Consider the following 20,820-nt stretch of genomic DNA (forward strand, 5'->3'; position numbering starts at 1 on the left):
ATCCAATGGTTATGATTTTAATTAGTATGCCAGACTACTATTCCTGGACTTTATTAATCAATCACTAACAACTTGTCAATTGGCAGCTCTTAGTTTAACTGTGATAACCAAGTTCTACCGTACTGAACGGGACAAAGAAATAGAAGCAAAGAAATTTGGTATTTCAGTTAGCCCTTGGAATTCCTGAAACAGCTCAACATATAAATATCTAAGAAAGAAGACCCTCAAGAGGAATACTTACACATGAACAATCCAAATAGCCAATAAATAGTTTTAAAGGTCAAACTCACTGAAAAAATGCACATTAAAATAATGATGCTATTTTCATTTGTGTTTTCCTAGGTAACAAATACACAGCTTCTGGGAGTGTAAAATAAAGTTTTATAAAAGAAGGGTGAGCAGAATGTATTGAGGACTGTATACCTGTATAACTTTCTACACAGTCACTCAACTTTATAGAAAATAACTAAGGAAATAAACTTATGTAAAAGCTTATAGATATATGTTCATTGCAGTATAGCAATGAATATATAGTAATGAATTTTTATATTAGCAAAAATTAGAAGTAATAGGGAATTTTAAAATAGATGGTATACGTAGTGGAATAGTTTGTAACCATTAAAAATCTTGTGGATATAATTACATTGACAGAAAAAGCAGATTATACACAGTATATATGGTATATTTTATAAAACTGTACATTAAAAATGTAATCTACATTTACATGTAGATTTACATAACCTGTAAAAAGTACAGGTTATATGCCAATACTGGTTATTTCTCAATTCATGAGAGCATGAATTGAGGAACTTTAGGGGACAGATTTTAATGAATTTCTTTGTGGTGGGAAAAGCATTTTTAATTCTTAATTTTCTGTATTTTTCAAAGTTTAAATATTTTATAACTTTTGTTATTCAAAACAAGTTTCTTGAAGATGAAATAAATGATGTGTACACTCCTATTACTACCTATCACGTACTGGAAAACAGATGAGGAATCACCACTCTGGAGAACTCTCCCTCCACAGCCCATGTGGGGCCTTGGACAACTTAAAACTAGTTTCCTCATTGTAGCAGAATTTTATTTCAGTCTTTTTATTTGCCTAATGACTCACAGTATTACTGGGTTGAAGAGAAGAGAAAATGAGGGCATGAATTGAGAAGCTCAAGGGGACAGATTTTAATGAATTTCCCCTGGTTCAGCAAACATTTATCAAAGCCAGGATTTGAGGATACAGAGACAGTAAATAATGGAGGGAGCTCAAAAACAGATTTTTAAAATTAAATAAATGCTGCTCAAATACACTAAAGGAACACAGTCATAATAGCAAACACTTAAAATAGTGCTTAAAATATACCAAGCCCTGTTCTAAGTACTTTGCACACATTAACACTCCCTCCCTCCCTCCCTCTCTCTCTCTCCCTCTCTCCCTCCCTCCCTCTCTCTCTCTCCCTCTCTCCCTCCCTCCCTCTCTCTCTCTCTCCCTCTCTCTCCCCCTCCCCCTCTCTCTCTCCCTCTCTCCCTCCCTCCCTCCCTCCCTCCCTCTCCCCCTCCCTCCCTCCCTCTCTCTCTCTCCCTCCCTCCCCCTCTCTCTCTCCCTCCCTCCCTCTCCCCCTCCCTCCCTCCCTCCCTCCCTCTCTCCCTCCCTCTCCCCCTCCCTACCCCTCTCTCTCTCCCTCTCTCCCCCCCTCCCCCCCCCCCCTCCCCCCCTCCCTCTCTCTCTCTCCCTCCCTCCCTCTCCCCTCCCTCCCTCCCCCTCTCTCTCTCCCTCTCTCCCTCCCTCCCTCCCTCTCCCCCTCCCTCCCTCCCTCTCTCTCTCTCTCCCTCCCCCTCTCTCTCCCTCCCTCCCTCTCCCCCTCCCTCTCTCCCTCCCTCTATCCCTCTCTCCCTCCCTCTCTCCCTCTCTCCCTCCCTCTCTCCCTCTCCCTCCCTCCCTCCCCTTCCCTCCCTCTCCCTCTCCCTCCCTCTCTCCCTCCCTCTCCCCCTCCCTCCCTCCCTCCCCCTCTCTCTCCCTCCCTCCCTCCCTCTCCCCCTCCCTCCCTCCCCCTCTCTCTCTCCCTCCCTCCCTCCCTCTCCCCCTCCCTCCCTCCCTCCCCCTCTCTCTCTCCCTCTCTCTCCCTCTCTCCCTCCCTCCCTCCCTCTCTCTCTCTCTCCCCCTCCCTCTCCCTCCCCCTCTCCCTCTCCCTCCCCTCCCCTCCCCCCCCCTCCCCCCCCCCCTCCCCCTCTCCCCCCTCCCTCTCCCCCTCCCCTGTTATTACCATAGAGGAGAACAGCAAGAACTCTGGAGCCAGGCAGCTGGAGGTAGCATCTAGAATCCACCACTTACGAGCTCTTTGATCTTGGGCAAATTACTTAAACTCTCTGTACTCAGTTTCTTTTATCTATAAAAATGTGGACAATGTTATACCCACATAGGATTGTTCTGAAGGTTGTAAATTATTTAGAACAGTACATAGTTTGTTGTTATCAAATAACTGTATTAGCTGAAAAAAAAGCATCTCACGTAACTTAAATTCTTGCCCTTTGCTTTTTTGTGGATATTTTTGCATTAAAGAAGTCTGCTTAGTGCATCACACGGGGAGATCAGCTCAGTGCTTTGTGTCCACCTAGAGGGGTGGGATGGGGAGGGTGGGAGGGAGACGTGAGAGGGAGGGGATATGGGGATATACGTATACATATAGCTGATTCACTTTGTTATACAGCAGAAACTAATACAACATTGTAAAGCAATCATACTCCAATAAAGATGTTTAAAAAAAAAAAAGTCTGCCTAAAATTAGTTCAGTTCTTCCCTTTGGGGTAGATTTTGTTTAATTTTTTATTTTATATTGGAGTACAGTTGATTAACAATGTGTTCGTTTCAGGTGTATAGCAAATTGATTCAGTTATACATATATCTACTCTTTTTCAAATTCTTTTCCCATTTAGGGTATTACAGAATATTGAGTAGAGTTCCCTGTGCTATACAGTAGGTCCTTGTTGGTTATCTACTTTAAATATAGTAGTGTATATATGTCAATCCCAAACTCCCAATTTATCCTTCCCCCCACCTTTCCCCTTTGGTAACCATAAGTTTGCTTTCTAAGTCTGTGATTTCTAAGTTTATATTTTGTAAATAAGTTCATTTGTATCATTTTTTTTAGATTCCACATATAAGCGATATCATATGGTATTTGTCTTTCTCTGACTTCCTTCACTTAGTATGATAATCTCTAGGTCAATCCATGTTGCTGCAAATGGCACTATTTCATTCTTTTTTATAGCTGAGTAGTATTCCATTGTATGTATGTACCACATCTTCTTTATTCATTCATCTGTCAGTGGACATTTAGGTTACTTTCCTGTCCCAGCTGTTGTAAATAGTGCTGCAGTGAACACTAGGGTGTATGTATCTTTTCGAACTACCGTTTTCTCTGAATATATGCCCAGGAGTGGGATTGCTGGATGGTATGGTAATTCTATTTTTAGTTTTCTGAGGAACCTCCATACTGTTCTTCATAGTGGTTGTACCAATTTACATTCCCACCAACGGTGTAGGAGGGTTCCCTTTTCTCCACATCCTCTCCAGCATTTATTGTTTGTAGATTTTTGATGATGGCCATTCTGATTGGTGTGAGGTGATATCTCATTGTAGTTTTCATCTGCATTTCTCTAATAATTAGCCTTGTTGAACATCTTTTCATGTGCCTCTGGGCATCTGTATGTCTCCTCTGGAGAAACATCTATTGAGATCTTCTGCCCATTTTTTGATAGCGTTGCTTGTTTTTTTGATATTGAGCTGTATGAGCTGTTCCTAGATTTTGGAGATTAATCCCTTGTCAGTTGCTTCATTTGCAAATACTTTCTTCCATTCTGTGGGTTGTCTTTTCATTTTGTTTATGGTTTCCTTTGCTGTGCAAAAGTTTATGAGTTTAATTAGGTCCCATTTGCTTATTTTTGTTTTTATTTCCATTACGAGGCGGATCTAAAAAGATATTGCTGCAATTTATGTCAGAGTGTTCTGCCTATGTTTTCTTCTAAGAGTTTTATAGTACCAGGTCTTACATTTAGGTCTTTCATCCATTTTGAGTTCATTTTTGTGTATGATGTTAGAGAATGTTCTAATTTCATTCTTCTACATGTAGCTGTCCAGTTTTCCCAGCACCATTTATTGAAGAGACCGTCTTTTCTCCATTGTATAGTCTTGCCTCCTTTGTCGTAGATTAATTGACCATAGGTGGACAAAAACTCAAGTTTATAGCTGAGGAAACTGAGGTACAGAGGGGTTTGCCAATTTGCCCCAGTTCACAGCGAGTGAGTGGAGGAGCCAGAAGTTGAACCCAGGCAGTCTGGCTTCCAGGCTCATGCTCTGAATCCTTACGGGATGCTGAGTGGCAGTAGACGCAAAGGAAAGCGTCTTGGAGAAGAGACTGGTGAGCTGAGTCTTACTGGATTAGAAAAAGTTATCCAGACCGAGGGGAATTGGTTTGAGGTGGTCTCACAAAGAATGCTAAGGAGGAAGCTCTGTGAAAAAAGGAGGAGACGTGAAGTAGAATGGCATGCATGGGGCTGAGTGAGTAGCTAGGTCTTGTTGGAGTCAAGTGGGAGGCTCGTAACGATGGGAAATAAGGCTGGAGAGATGGGCAGGACCCAAGCAGGGAGAAACTTGGATGTTGTGCCAAATGCCTATTTATCTGTGGATGGTGAGGATGTAGGTAAAACTGGAGGCAGGGGGTGCAGTGAGCAAGCGGCTACAATAGTCTTAACGATATTTTGGAAGCCAAAACTAAGGCAATTAGCAGTAGGATTGGAAGAGACCAGGGATGGATTTGGGAAATATTAGAGGAGGTAAAATTGACCACAGTTAAGAGTTTGATTTGGGACGTCAATGTTACTAACAGAATATAGTGACCAGACACCTTTTTTGGGGGGTGGGGTGTGAGAAGTGTACTGAACTTGAGGAAAAACACAGCAGGCTGTTGGAAATTTGATGCACCTGGAGGTAGAATGAGAAAATCAGATGTGGGATTTAAATCACGCTCAGTACTCTTAGCCCAAACCCCATCTTTATACTTCTTCATTTTTCCAACAAATTGAGTCTGTAATGTGCCAGGCACTGCATACCTGCAGCTGTGGACTGAGAGGCAGGCCCTCCCGGTGGCCTGTGCAGTGAGGTGACTAGTTCATTCCAGCGTCTGCAGGGCCAGGTAGGGAGCAGACAGTAAATGTTTGTTGCCCGTTTCACACCTGAGTTAATCACACACACGCCAGGCTGATGGCGTTTTTTTTCAGTTGCCTTTCGCAAAAGTGGACACGGAGGGCAGACATTCTGTATCCTTAGGCTATTTGAAGGGCCTCAATTAGTGCATTTGGCTCTTTTTTTTTTTTTTTAAATGTTTTTGTTTTTTTTTTTTTTAATTTTTTTTAACTTATTTATTATTTATTTATTATTTTTTATTTTTGGCTGTGTTGGGTCTTCGTTTCTGTGCGAGGGCTTTCTCTAGTTGTGGCAAGCGGGGGCCACTCTTCATCGCGGTGCACGGGCCTTTCACTATCGTGGCCTCTCTTGTTAAGGAGCACAGGCTCCAGATGCGCAGGCTCAGTAGTTGTGGCTCACGGGCCTAGTTGCTCTGCGGCATGTGGGATCTTCCCAGACCAGGGCTCGAACCCGTGTCCCCTGCATTGGCAGGCAGATTCTCAACCACTGCGCCACCAGGGAAGCCCTTGGCTCTTTTTTTGAATTAAGGATCTGCAGGAAATAAGTGGGGTGGTCCTAATCTCTTTTAAAACATATTGGAGAGTGTGAACTCAACTGATGAGGTGGGTTTTTTCCCCCCCAAACAGAGTCATTCAAATGTAGTCCATTGACATTTGAAGTTCTCAATAAAAACATGACCTATGAGCATTTGGGGAGCAAGAGTTTTAAAATATGATCCTCTTCTCATCTCTTCATGGGCTCCACCTCTTTTCTAATCCCAGTAGACACGAGCTTTCCAGGGAGTCTGGATAGCCTGAGTGCTTCTGTGTTGAGATGAGAGGGGCACAGTCCTTTCTTGCTTCCCTCAGAGGGGAGAAGCATTGTAGATTGACTGGGTGCTTTAAAGGCGGAGGTCTCCTCCGCCCCTTCCCTCAGTGCTGCCCTAGAGAAGCTGCATAAAGGGCACCACTGAGCAGCGAGGCCTTGATCAGAGGGTGCGTTACTCATGAGGTCCGAATGTGTACTGCGTCAAGTGTCATGCCATGGGGACTTGCTGTAAAAAACAACACGTGAGAAGATAAAAAGCCCAGTGAGGGATCCGTGTGTGGAGTGGGCTGCTTGTTGTGACTGTGAACCCCCTGTCTCTGGAGGTGCTGGAGCACAGGCGGGGTCCCAAGGATGCTGTTGGAAGCACCCGAGCTGTGCACGTCCTGGTCACCGTCCTCTCTAGCTCAAGGGTTTGGGTGCTGCTGTAGTGACTGCTTACTCCTTGGACTGGTCTGGCACACGTTGCTCTCTGTTTCCCAAACTCCAGTTTTGCTTGTGAAATCAGGATCACATGGTGCCATTTCACAAGAAAATAGAATTTTCTAATGAGACTGTAAGCTCTTCGAAGACGGGGATAAAGTAAAATCTTTTAAACCCCCGCAGGGTCTAGCTTGGTGCTAGGACTCTTCATTCTTGATTGATTAATCACATGGAGCTTTCAGTTTCTATGCGTTTTTGTTCGAAGATAATGATTTACAATTATATTGCTTTAAGAAACAAAAGATGGAATATGCCAGATGTGTCTTTTTCTACTGAGGAAGTAAGAAATATTTTCATGAAATATTAATTTTATTCTTGAAAATTTTTCATTGGTATAAATCTGAGGGAACAATATAATTCGGGTTCTCAAGTACCAGCAACTGAAAAAGGCCTGTCTAATTTAATTGTTAAATCTAGATTTATCTGTAGAAAAGCAATCATTTAAAAACTAGAGTAGGGACTTCCCTAGTGGTGCAGTGGTTAAGAATCCGCCTGCCAATGCAGGGGACACAGGTTTGAGGCCTGGTCCGGGAAGATCCCACATGCTGCAGAGCAACTAAGCCCGTGCGCCACAACTGAGCCTGCACGCTAGAGCCCGCGAGCCACAGCTACTGAAGCCAACGTGCCTAGAGCCCGTGCTCCGCAACAAGAGAAGCCACCGCAATGAGAAGCCCACGCATCGCAAGGAAGAGTAGCCCCCGCTCACTGCAACTAGAGAAAGCCCGCGCGCAGCAACAAAGACCCAGTGCAGCCAAAAATAAATAAATTTATTAAAAAAAAAAAAAAACTAGAGTAAATCAGGGAGCTATTAACGAGTTTTGTTTTATTATAGTTTTTTTTTGGATGAGGCATTACGTGTCTTTACACCCTTCCCACAATGAATGCTTTGTTTTATAAGCATACATTTTGGAAGCCTCCAAAGATGAATAGCTTTAAAAGAAGAGTCAAGTTATGTCATCTGTAGATGTACTGAAAATTAGTTTCTGGCCTAGACTTCAGTTTTAGAATATATGTACCTGTAGTAGTTGATTGTAGTATCATAAATGAACCAAATAAGTGTCTGAAATTTTGAGTGCAATTGGATACTAGTTTAGTTTCTCAAGTAGTGATGGAGAACATAGTGAAATTATCAACAAAGCTTTTTTCCCTCAAATATTTGAAATTAAATCTGTCTGGGGACTGTCCAATACTATTTTTGCTAATGGCAGGAATTAAAATTTTTTCCCTCTTAAAAAAGCTGACTCTTATCAACCCATTTCCTCCAGAAGCAGGATCACTGTGTACTCTCCTAAGACCGTGCCTTGGTCAGTCTTTGTAACTATGGGGTCCCATGTGCAGTGGTTACACATATGGTCATTTATAAATAGGATTTCAAAATTGGTATAAAAAAGTAAGATTTACCACAAAAAGGCAAATCTTCTAAACATCTAAGACATGAGTCTTTAAAATTTTAACAGAATGACCTATTTTAAGAAAACATTTTCTTAGGGATGATTATTCATATTATAAAAATATTTTCATTTTTTTTAAAAAGCATAATTTCCTCCACTAAAATAATCTACTCATAAGGATTTGATATAAATTATAAATTGTAACATGCTAGTGGGTTGCACCTGTCCAGTGCTTGGTTCACTGCCTTTGCTTTGGTGGTTACTGACTAGATCAGTTCTTAATCTAGTGTGATGTATATTGTGGGTTATACAATAATCTTTTAAAAATAATCAAACCTTCATAGTATATTTATTTCAGAGCCCAGCGACTTGACTCTGAAAATTTACAGAGCTGAATCATATGCTGGTCTGCGAGAGTTTAAAGCAGCCATAGAAGATTTAAATGCAGTTCTCTTTCAACTGCCAAATTGGCCTGAGGTAAAATTACTGTCTTACATTTGCATACATTTACAAATTTCAACTGCAGGGACTATGCATTCAGTTATGGTTATAAATTATAATGGAATGGATTGGGTGATTCTTTAAATACAATATAGAGTTCTAGAAATCTAAGGTCAATATTTTGAGTGGATGAATATCATGACAGTTTTTTAAACTGTAAGAAACCTTTGTCTCCTAACCAAAGAACAACCTGAATTCAAGGCACAGAAAAAAACAGACTTTAATATACAGCATTTCCTCAAAGAGATACAACTGGCCCTATTGCAGAGCTGGATCCAAACTGGTTATCAATGGAGGAGGTTTTATCAATGGAAAGAGAAGAGGTCCTTGTGGCTGAACAGTTGACTGAGGATTGTGATGGGAACTGGATGATTAGGCTGTGGTTTACTGTGGTAGATGGGGTCAAAGGAGGTTGCCTTGCCCATGCCGTTTTAAAAAAAGACTTGCAGCATGTATATAATATATAATCAGTTTACTAATTCTCCTTTTTATCAAACTGCCAAGGCAAATTAAATTAGTTCATCTCCCATATATATTCTTTAAGCTAGAAGTCATTTTTTTATGTGACTTTTTCCTCCATTCAAAGCTGTGCCTTTGAGGACAGTATAGTAAGGATGCTCTAAAAGTTATAAATTAATAAGGAAAATGATTCAAAATCCCGTGATGGCATGACTGGTTAGTACAAGTCCAATGAATGTTAAGAGGGAAAATGATGGTACGGACAGCTTTACAACTGTTAAAAAGAAAGAACCCTCTGGACTTATCATTGAAGGGATATAATTAGAAATGTGGTTTTGAAGTCATTTTCTGGGCCTCAGTTCCCCCATAGGTGCCTCTCCAGGGTAGGGTGTAAATATGCCTTTAGAATGCTTGGGCCTCCTCAGAGTCATTCAGAGTTTCAAAATGAGTATTTCCAAGCAGACTTTTTTTTGTATTCCCCTTGAAACTGATTTTTTTTTAAAAACAATTCCATCCGTAAAAGTCGTGTATATGTGCTTTTATTGAAGGTCTACTTCAGGAAAGGAAAAGTCCTCCATGATGCTGGTTTTTTAGGTGATGCCTTACAACTGTTTCTTCAGTGCTTAGCGCTTGATGAAGATTTCGCACCTGCAAAGCTAGAAGTAGAAAAGGTAATCAGTTTACCAACTATAATACTTCAAGGTAGGGCTACGACACAGGTCTTTTTACAAATGCCAATTAGAATCTTGGGGTAAGAACATAAGGAGTGTCCATAAGTCAAATTCAGTAGCAGTTTGCCAAGTAGTTTTCAGGCTTATATACTTATTAGCATACTGAATTCTTACCGAAATCAAAACATTTCATTCAGAGATAGTTAAATGCATTATTTTTGCCTAGTTAAATTTAGATGTTCTCTAATAGTTTGTTCCATGGGAGCCAGACTAATCATCCTTAATTAAACATTGTTGTCATGATGTTCCTGCTCAGGAATTTTTATTGGCTTCCTTTGCCTCTCATTTCAGGTCTCAACTTTGCTTGCTTTCCATGGTTGCCAGTAGTATTGCCCCACTCAATTTGTTTTGCCTTAATATTCTCAGTACTGCATACATCCCTTTCCAAAGTTTGTACAGTGATGTGTCAGTAGGTGTTAATTAAGCGGAAAAAGGGAAGGGGGTTCTCTGATCAAATGACTTTGGAAAACATTGGGTCGAACCAAACCGATTTCTTCAGATTTTGTCAAGAGTTTTTGCTTTGCTAGCATGACAACAGCATTCAGCTTTTGCCAGATTTACCCACAGAGCATCTGGGATGACTAGAGTCTTTGAAAAATGTTTTGGGAAAATCTACCCTAATATAATTTCAGTGCCCTGTCATGATGCTCCCCTCGATGTCCCCCAAAGATGCCACATTATTTATTACCTTCGTAGTGTTTCTCAGAGTGTGGCTTTTTTTCAGAATCATCTCGGGTGCATGGTAAACACAGAGATTCCTGGGCCCTACCACAGACCTTTGGAATTACAATCTCCGGAATTGGGGCATAGTTTAGTTTAACAAGCACCTTGGGAGATTCTTATGTACCTTGAAGTATGAGAATTTTGAAATTTTTCTCAGATTCCAAATGCCTTATGAATACAGCTAACATTGCTATATCCTCTATAAGGTTTGTTTGCATACATGTTCTAGCCCACTGATTTAACAAAAAATGGTTTACTGTTGTGTGTTTTCTGACTGTTCTCTCTTTGCTAGAGTGATCGCCCTGGTGAGATTGCAGACTTTTTAAGGGTTTATGATTTTGCATTTTCCATGCTGCTGGATATCCTTATACTTCTGTAAATATTTGTTTGTTCGTTAATAAGGTCAGGTGAATGCAAAATACCTACTGCCTTGAAATATTTATTTTTCCTCAGTATTTTTTTCTTGCAAATTGTGGTATAATTTACCTATAATAAAATGCATGAATTTTACAGTTCAGTGAGTTTTGAGAAATTATACAGTCACGTAACAGCACCCCAATCAATAGAATATTTCCATCATCCTAGAAAGTTCCCTCATCTCCTTTCCAGCAAATCCCCGATCTCCCTGCTTCCAGAGGCAATTACCGTTCAGATTTCTATCACCATAGAATAGTTTTGCTATTCTACAACTTCGTATACATGGAATCATACAGCATATACTCTTTTGTGTCTACATACTCTTTTGTGTCTGGCTTTTTTTGCTCAACATAATATTTTTGAGATACATCCAGTAATTTTTTTCTTTTTTATTGTTTACCAAGTATCCCATTGTATGAACACACCACAGTTTGTGATATTCACAGTTAGTGGCGATTTTCATTTCGATTGTTTCCAGTTGATGCTATGGACATTCTTATACAAGTCATTTTGTGGACATACGTTTTTATATCTCTTCAGTAAATACCTAGGAGTGGAGTTGCTGTGTTCTAGGATGGGTGTGTGTTTAATACCTTTTTTTAAAATCGGGAAATGTAAAAACATACCCAAATTTTAAAATGTTTGTTTATTATAGATGGGGTATTGCTTGAGCACATACAGATACACACACTTTTGTTTACATTGTATATATTTCCTTTTTAATTACATTGTAAAGACTCATGAAAAATTCTGATTTTTGTGTATTGAGAGACAGTACAGCTGAAAAACCAAACCTCCAAATTGAGGCTTTAAGAAATCGTCTGCTGTACATATACACACAGCTTATTTGACAAGCAAACAAATTTGAATCCCTCTCATTTCCTTGTAGCCAGGTTCTTCCTCTGTCTTAACCACCCTGCTTCTTTGAGAGTTTTAGACATATTCCTGAGAGAAGCACCCAAGATTTTGATACTGCAGCTGCCTCTCATATCGGACAGCTGCCATTTGGTGCCACAATTAATGCTGGGCAGTGGTGACTGACTGTGCAGGTCGCTTGTTCAGGGAGAAACTAAATTCAGTGTAAACACATGGAATTTTAGAGTTTTGTAGTTAAAGGTCCAAGTTCACATAAACACTCTTAAGTCCACCTTAAAATATACATTGGGATGAACCATGAACTACTTTGACAGGATAGGACTCACTGATGTTCAAAGGTAAATATTTTCCACTTCTCTTAAGATTTCTTCTTTCTACAAACCTCATATTAAAACGTCAACCTTGGACTTCCCTGCGGGTCCAGTGGTTAAGACTCCGTGCTTCCAATGCAGGGGGCACGGGTTTGATCCCTGGTCGGGGAACTAATAAGATCCCACATGCCTCGGGGTGCGGCCAAAATAAATAAATAAATAAAACGTCAACCTTTACCTTGGGTACCTTCTCAGGCTACTAAACTCACCACCCCGTGCCTTCCTTTTGAATCATGTATTTGAGGTGATTTGACCCCACTGAGGCACACCTTGGTTTTGCAAGACTTTTTAATCAATATGGAAGTTCTGCTTTTTACTTAACCTTTTCCTTCCCTGCTCATTAAAAATAAAGTTGGCTACAAGTTTTCTTTCTTTTTCTTTTAAATTGATGAATAGCTGACTCGGAATATTATATTAGTTCTAGGTGTATGATATAGTAATTTGGTATTTTTGTAGATTATACTCCATATGAAGTTATTTGCTACAAATTTCCCCCAAATTCTTAAATATTAGGTAACTTTATATTAAATTATCCTCAACCAAATATTTTATATTTTTCATTACTTTTTATAATATTTCTCTTACAGATTTTATGTGATTTATTATCACCTGAAAACTTAAAAGAAGGCCTGAAGGACTCTTCCTGGAGTTCATTACCATGTATTAAAAACAAACCTTTTGGTTTTCCTTCAGTAATAGAAGAGTCTCATTGTGCCAGTGAGCTTAGCCCAGAGCAGGTAAGGGGGTGAGTAAAGACAATCATGGGCCTAGTGTATCCATCTCTTTACAAGATAAGATCTTCACTTTCTAGTTTCAAGTACTAAAATCTGTTTAGGTACTTTCAACCTAGTAAGCGTTGTCTTAATAGAATTTCATCTGTGGCCTTTTATTTTATACTGAAAACTTTTATGTAAAGTATATGCTCATTAATCACAAATTTAGGTCATTCAATGTCAGAAAACTTTCAGTCTCTTGGAAAATATAGAACATTGTGTTTATTTCAGTTTCCTTGGAGTAGGAACTATATTAGCATAACAACTGCTTTAACCTTATTATGATGTAAGCCAGCTTGATGTCCAGGGCTATCTAAGTACTGGCAAAAATCACTTACTTGCCAGGGTTTTAGAATTAAAAGTTGGTGCTGTTTAAATGAACAATAAAATGAACATTTTAAGACATCAGTTTGGTTCTGGCGAGAATAAGGATAGTAAAGAAATACAGTTAGTTACCCTTATGTGTTGTATTTTTTGTAGAATGAAGAAATAGCAGAGGTCACTTCAGAGACTGTCAAAGGAAGCCTAAACCATGCTCGGTCAGCACAGGCTATAAATTCAACAGACATGCCTGCCAGAGAGGATTGTTTAAAAAGAGTGTCCTCAGAACCTTCACTCTCTGTTCAAGAGAAAGGTGTTCTGCTGAAAAGAAAGCTGTCTCTCTTAGACCAGGATGTGATTGTAAATGAAGATGGAAGAAATAAGCTGAAAAGACAGGGAGGTAAAAGTTTCACTACACTCATATAAAACACATTGATTTATTTAGAATGGCCTTCAAACTTCTTCCTAAAGAAGATAACCCCATCTCTGTTTTAATAGAAACTCCCAATGAAGTCTGTACGTTTTCATTAACTTACGGTGACATCCCAGAAGAATTAATAGATGTCTCAGATTTTGAGTGTTCTCTCTGCATGAGGTAAGTATGTACAATTTTATAAAAGATGAATATTTTATATTAATGTAAATAAAGTACAGAGTAGATAAAGGTAATCTACTCTAATAACAGGCAATGTGAAGTAACAGAACAGTGGATTAAAAATCAAAAGATATGAATTTTAGTCCTAGGTTTCCCTTTCACATCTTAGGCAAATAATGTAATCTCTGAACCTTACTGAGCTTTTCCTTACTTAGAAAGTGGGGTCAGGGTTTGCATAGCCTATATTGAAGTCCTGTAAGAATCAGATGACTAAAATATAAAAAGTATCTGGGGAATTGTAAAGTACTGTAAAAGCTCTACATGTTATTATTGAGACTCCATGGTTTTAGATTTGGGTAAGAATACAATGATGTATTGTGTGTATGTGATTCTATCTTGTTTATATATCTTAACTTTAAAATCTTTTTTTAAGTAACATTGGATAAGGATTTCCGTTATGTAGAATGCTTGTAATTCTAAGACTGATAGTTTAAAAAGAACATTTTCCAGGTACATAAACTGTGCTGGAGGCAAGGGAACGGTGTAAAGCACCCAGCACTGTCCACACCAGGCCGGGGGTGACGAGAGGTATTTCTGAGCAAGTCCCTTAATTCTGAGTCTTGGCTTCTTCATCTGTGAGGCGAGGGGATTAGTCCCAGATGATTTCTGAAGTACCTATATACATCTAACAGTACTTCTAGGAACTTCCAAAGTATCATGTTTCAGGAAATAATTATAATGTAAGAAAAATTAGTTTTTCCATATTGTTTGAATATTAAGCCTCCTATTTCTTTAGGATTCAATGGTAATAATTTAGTGGATTATTTTGTGAATTTCATATAGTAAGGCTTTTATAAGCTTATTAAGAAAACCAATTTTAAAGTGATGATAAAAGAATCTGTACAAAAACAAATGAGTAATTATTAATGATATAGTTTACATCATTAATTTTGCACTAAGTCTTTGAAATCTGGTGTGTATTTTAGATGCACTGCACATCTCAGTTTGGACCAGCCCCATTTCAAGGGCGCCATAGCCACATGTGAGTGGCGGTTATGTTAGTACAGCTCCAGGCACCCAGTGCAGGGTACCTCTGTGGATGGTGAACTTTTAAACGCTTCAGGAGGATATACTTGTATTTACCACTGCCCCTTCTCTCCTCTCCTGCCCACCAGACCCTCCTTCTTCCTCCTCTACTCTAAAGAGAGATTAGTGTTATGGTTCCATTATTAGTTCGTTCAGTTTTTCCAATGGATAGTTTATCGTGAAAACTAACATGTATTTTGGTTGATTTCAGGTTGTTTTTCGAGCCAGTAACAACCCCTTGTGGACATTCATTCTGTAAGAATTGTCTTGAGCGTTGTTTAGATCACACACCATACTGTCCCCTTTGTAAAGAAAGCTTAAAAGAGGTAAACATTTTTATGCTTATCTGTTTATTGGTCTTAAGTGTAGCAACATGGTTTGATTTTATTCAGCCATGGCAATGATTAATAGGTTCAGAATAAATTACACTGTATATGCTGAATGACCAAAAGAGATTCGTTACCCGTATGCTAGTGTTAGAGAAAAAGTGAGTTTGGAGAGGGGAGGAGAAAGCAGGGAGGGTCTGAAGGCCAAGACCCCTTACTTAATTTTTTAAACAAAGGAGGTGTGGTCAAGTACCTGGTCAGGAATCTATTGAATTTTAATGATGACAGTACTGGGGAAGCCCAACTGCCCTGCCTCCCACCACCATTTTTTAGGCTAGATTTCAGGTCTAGTCCAATCCCCTAAACATCTGGAGCAACTGTGTCCAGTAGAACTTTCTGCATAGATGGAACTGCTCTGTATCTATGCTGTCCAACATGGTAGCTACCAGCCACATGTGTAGAAGGAACTGTATTTAAAATTTTGTTTAATCTTAATTAATTTACATTTCAGTAGGCACATGTGAGTAGTGGCTACCGCATTGGACAGCACAGCTCTAGAAAGCGGTGGCCTGGCGAGAAGAGAGGGGGGCACAGCTTCCCACTTCCCTCCTTGTCTAGTAACTGAAAAGCACTAATCACCTGCATTAGCAAACAGCTGCATCTCAGGTGGGTATCTTCCGTAACCAGTGGGAGAGCCACACCCTCTCAGTCGTGCTTGAGTGACGTGAAGTCCCCAAAGGTGAGGCCAAAGCCTTCGAATTCTGAGTTCCAGTTGCAGTGGTAGCATTGATCAGGGAGAGTGCTCCTGTCCCTGGATTGTTTGAAGAAAAGAAGTGTCTTCCAAATAATTTAAAAATTGATAAAACCATTTTGCTATTGAAAACACAGTTATTTCCTATACATAAAACATAGCTCTGTACAGATATCATATGGCATGTATGTATTGTTATAGCATAACCAGCCTATATGTAGTAAAACAGAAAACCACATAAAGAATGTTCACAAAGTCAGGAAACATAAGATAAAAAAACTTCCTTCTTAAAGAGTTTGTTAGTTATTTCAACTAGTATACTCAATGTTTTCAGGTGAAGTACTCTAAACATGCTGTCTTTCCTGGTTTTCCAGAGTTTTTAGATACGCTCATATATTTATTATGCTTTTTTCAGATTAACATTTAGATACATTGCTTTAAATTTAGAGTTCTCTCACCTGAAAAAATGTCTGGACTTTTAAGGAAAATAAAATAAGGATATTATTTTAAAACATAACATACTGTTTAAAAATAACTTTATCCTTTGTCCTGACCTGAAGACACCCTGTATAATATAATTGGTAAAGTCTAAATATATATTTACAAGGATAAAATTGACGTGCTCTACAGTTTTCTACTTCTCCTACTTGTCATTTCATTTTGCTCATTTTTTCATTTGAATACATTTTAAAGCAGTAGCAGTATACTAGTCCAGTGATGTAACATTTTCCTATTGTTGGGTATGTAAGTTTTGTTTTGTTTTAGTATACTGTGGTTTGCGTCTTTTGACACTGGTTTGTGTCTTTGACTCTTAGGGTAAATTCCTGGGAGGAGAATTACTGGATCAAAGGACGTATATTTATAAGCCTCTTACTAAAACCAATTGCCAAATTGCCTAGGTCCCGAGTAATGTACAAAAATAGATTCTTACCAGTACTGTAAGAGAGGCTGTACTTCCCAAATTTAATACATGAGTCTTAAATTTTAAAACATCTTAATTTAATAGAAAACGGTAATGAAACTGCTTTTATAGTATCTGTCATTTGATTAATTTTATAATAAACTCTTCAGTTATGTGTGTACATATTATCTGCTCAAGAGTACGTCTCTCCAGTCTACAGATTCTCAGACCCTACCCCAGAGCCACTAAATCAGAAACCCTGGGGTGGGGCTCAGCAATCTGCATTTTAACAAGCCCTGGTTCATGCTAAACCTTAAAAACCACTACTATAACCCATTTCCCCACCATTCATATTTCCTACTCTGTACTTCATTGGATAATGACAAAACTTTTTGCTGGATCTACAGAGAAGGTGGCTTCTCTTTATCTTGTGATTGTCTCCCAAGAGTTTTTCCTCATTACTTTTATTAAATAATTGGTATTGGGCTTTTTTTTTTTTTTTTGGTCCAAAATCCTGCACACACACTGACCTGGTCCCTGGCCCTATGCAGTTCTTAGTTTAGTTACAGAGATATAATGTATCCCTGTCCATGTAATATAGTGCAGGGTATGGTAACTGCCTTTTATATGGTAAAGGGTTAAGTAAGGGATTCTTGGGAGACAAAAAAATAATTAACACTTTATGCAAAAAAAGAGCCAGACCCTGAAGGATAGTCAGATGGCTTTTGGCAGTTGGAAGAGAGAATAACACAAAAATGCATGAGGGTGGCAGTGTTCAGAGTATTAAGGGAGTGGCACAAATGGACCATTTTATACAGAGGGTGGCTCACATAGGAAAAGCAGCCTCTTAATAAGGGGATCATTAGTCATAGTGGGATGACAATGGAAGGAAAATCTGAAAGAAAAATTACCTGGAAACTCTGCCACTGAAATGGGGGACAAAAAAAGGGGAGTAGTTTTGCTTTTCTTAAATAAGGCAAATGCATCATTTTCTTCATTCCTTATCTTATTTTTGTTTCTCAATTCAAATGCTAGTTTCAGATACTCATGCACTGTGAGATGGAACTTGGCCTTTGGTGTGGGAGATGGCAGGGCAGCGCTGACTGCTGCTAATAAAGATGTATGATCATAGCAAGACAAGGGTCTTATATACAGAACTTGGTTCAGGTTGCAAGTATGTGTCTTTAATGCTCTTGAGCTAAGCCTCAGGCAGGTTTACCTGTTTAGCACCATCCATTGTAATGGTCCCCCTCACTAATTAATTCAGAACTGACTGTATAAATATGTAATAAAGACTTTACTATATCAAGTTAAACTGTTTTGCCTGTTTTATACTGTAGGAAAAAAAGCACTGGAATGTAAAATAATATTGTTTTTCAGTATCTAGCAGATAGGAGGTACTGTGTCACACAGCTGTTGGAAGATTTAATAGTGAAGTATCTGCCTGATGAACTGTCTGAGAGAAAAAAAATATATGATGAAGAAACTGCTGAACTCTCACAGTAAGTTTCTTCTCATAAAAATTAACAATCAAATTACGAACTACTACCCTCTGAAATAGTAAGGAGAAGCCTCACAGCAAGCTGGGTTCTGTCTTTAGTTCAACCCAGTGTAGTCAAAGGCATATTTTAAACAAATATTGGCCAGCTTCCCCTGTCCTCAACAGATGGAAGTTTTTAAAAGTTCATTTGGTAACTTCTAGATGTTCTGTTGGGAGTGACTGACTGAGCTCTCTGCCCTGAAGTAGTGTTTTAGGTGGAGGAGGGTTTTCCTCCAGTGACATCAGGCCCTGGAATCAATCGGGAATGGAGAGCAGTGAGGTGGTTGCTGGGAACTGCATCCCTCAGGCATCAATCATGGTGGTGCAGGGGGAAGGTGGAGGATAAATGGCCTGGATTGGCAGGAGGGTTAGCCAATCAGAGGTTTGAAGGGGGTGGGACCTTGAGGCCTGAGACTGAAATTGGAAGGGGTGACTTAGGGGCCAAATTCTCAATTAATGAAGATATTGACTGTTAGCAGAAATGACTTAGTATCAGCAAGGTGAAAAACCTGGTGGTAACTTTGGGATTCAGTGGTACCACTAGTAAGAGCACATAAAAGCTAATTGGGGCTGGGTAGGTTGGACATGGTTTTGTTGCTCTGTATAGCTTCTACCTTTCTTTTTCCTTTCCCTTCCCCTGTCTTTTCACCAGTCTCTTCTTGAGTGTCCAAGTTTCTTTCATGGGTTTCTAATTTCTTACTTTTTTTTTTTTTTTTAATTAATTAATTTATTTATTTATTTTTGGCTGTGTTGGGTCTTCGTTTCTGTGCGAGGGCTTTCTCTAGTTGTGGCAAGCGGGGGCCACTCTTCATTGCGATGCGCGGGCCTCTCACTATCGCGGCCTCTCTTGTTGCGGAGCACAGGCTCCAGACGCGCAGGCTCAGTAGTTGTGGCTCACGGGCCTAGTCGCTCCGCGGCATGTGGGATCTTCCCAGACCAGGGCACGAACCCGTGTCCCCTGCATTAGCAGGCAGATTCTCAACCACTGCGCCACCAGGGAAGCCCTAATTTCTTACTTTTAACTGGACACTAAAGAACAAAATGGTCATTTTTATATGCTGTTTCTATTTTTAAAAAATACACATTAAACATTTTATATTTCTAACTTTCAAAGAAAAAAATAATTGTGCTTGCAGATTTTCCTTTTCAATATGTGTCTACCAAATGTCTTCATTGGGCCAGTGGCCTTCATTAGAAGAAAGGTTTCTAATCTTTTCTTTATAGAAGTTGGTATTGATTTGTCTCCTCATGGAACTGATATTTTATTGGGTGATTTTATGATAGAAAATATTCTGATGTGAGGATTATAAGCCTTTTTGACCAACACTGCAAAAAGCTGGGATATAAGAATGCTTCAGATATATTTTTGAAATACTAAAACATAGTGACAGGACCAGACCCCTCACAGAAGAGTGGAAATCCATGGATGACAGAAAGAGTAGTGATGTGAGGGAAGCTGAGTGTGATGGAAAGGCTTCAGGGAATCTTGCTGTGTACTAACAGGGCTGTTATTTTAAGGGGTAGCTCATCCCCTGGTACTTACAAATTTTGCTAATTAAGAGGTATACTGGCTCCCCCCCCCCCAGTTTTTATGTTCATAAGAGTGCTCAATGAAGGCAGAATATACAGTTTTAAAAGTAGAGGAACTAGGACTGGTATGTTAAACGTGTGTATTAAAATATTGCCTTTACTTAAGTAATTTGTGGTCTTTTTGAAGAAAGACTAGAAAATATTAGTGGGGGGGGAGCCATAATCTGTAACCCAAACGTAATCATCATTGGCATTTTGGCATATGTCCTTCCCAATTTTAATGTATATAAATACATTTTAAATAAAGATGGGATCATTTTAATCCTATCATTTGTGTAACTTCCTTTTCTCATTAATCTGAACATTTAAACGTAGTATTTTATGGTTACGTCATAATTTATTTTACTGGCCTTCTCTTTTTGCTTCTAAGTTTTGGCTACTATACACAGTGCTATGTTGAACATTCTTATAGTACTTGCAGGAAAAAAGTGAGCCTTTTGGTTCAAAGGATATGAATCTTTTTGAAAGCGTTTGATGCATATGGCCAGATTCTTCTTCAGCATGGTTGTGCTATTCACACTGCCAGTTTTCCCACACCTTTGCCAAAGCTGTGCACTGCCTTTATCCTTCACATTTCTTGCCAATATGGCAATAACAGTGTTGTCATTTTAATTATCTGGAAAAAATGTTATCTCATTGAATTACCTGTTTTTGTTAATATGAAAATATTTTAATGCCTAAAAATTTTGAATGATTTGCTTTTTGTCTTTTGTGGGACCTCACGTTTTCTTATTGTTATCTAAGAGTAAGAGTATACTAACTCTGTCATGTTAGAAATATTTTAAACAGATTTTAATATAAAATAGTAATTATAATCAATTGCTTTGTGATTCATAAAGATACTTAGCTCTATATGATAACTTTGTATATCAAATTCAGATTTACTAGTAAGAGGATCACCAACAGATTTTTAGGATTAATATTGTATCAGTATGAGCTTAAATGAAAAGGATGCTGATTCCTTTTCTTACCAAAAATAAAAAT

At 39.0% G+C, this 20,820-nt stretch overlaps 1 protein-coding gene across 4 annotated transcripts in view; it reads left to right on the forward strand.

Annotated features, from left to right (window-relative positions):
• LONRF1 (LON peptidase N-terminal domain and ring finger 1) overlaps positions 1 to 20,820 on the forward strand; it is a 45,840-nt gene that overhangs the window by 6,747 nt on the left and 18,273 nt on the right. For 2 of the 4 annotated variants that reach the window (XM_036838934.1, XM_036838931.1), the window contains exons 2-8: positions 8,234 to 8,352; positions 9,384 to 9,506; positions 12,541 to 12,690; positions 13,207 to 13,447; positions 13,546 to 13,642; positions 14,940 to 15,054; positions 18,087 to 18,208. In XM_036838934.1, coding sequence (XP_036694829.1) covers positions 8,234 to 8,352; positions 9,384 to 9,506; positions 12,541 to 12,690; positions 13,207 to 13,447; positions 13,546 to 13,642; positions 14,940 to 15,054; positions 18,087 to 18,208 — 967 coding nt within the window. The remainder of the gene's footprint in view (positions 1 to 8,233; positions 8,353 to 9,383; positions 9,507 to 12,540; positions 12,691 to 13,206; positions 13,448 to 13,545; positions 13,643 to 14,939; positions 15,055 to 18,086; positions 18,209 to 20,820) is intronic. The other 2 variants (XM_036838932.1, XM_036838933.1) reach the window with 2 other exon arrangements.

The sequence above is a fragment of the Balaenoptera musculus genome, chromosome 21 (assembly GCF_009873245.2).
Source record: "Balaenoptera musculus isolate JJ_BM4_2016_0621 chromosome 21, mBalMus1.pri.v3, whole genome shotgun sequence".
NCBI classification, from domain to species: Eukaryota; Metazoa; Chordata; class Mammalia; order Artiodactyla; family Balaenopteridae; genus Balaenoptera; species Balaenoptera musculus.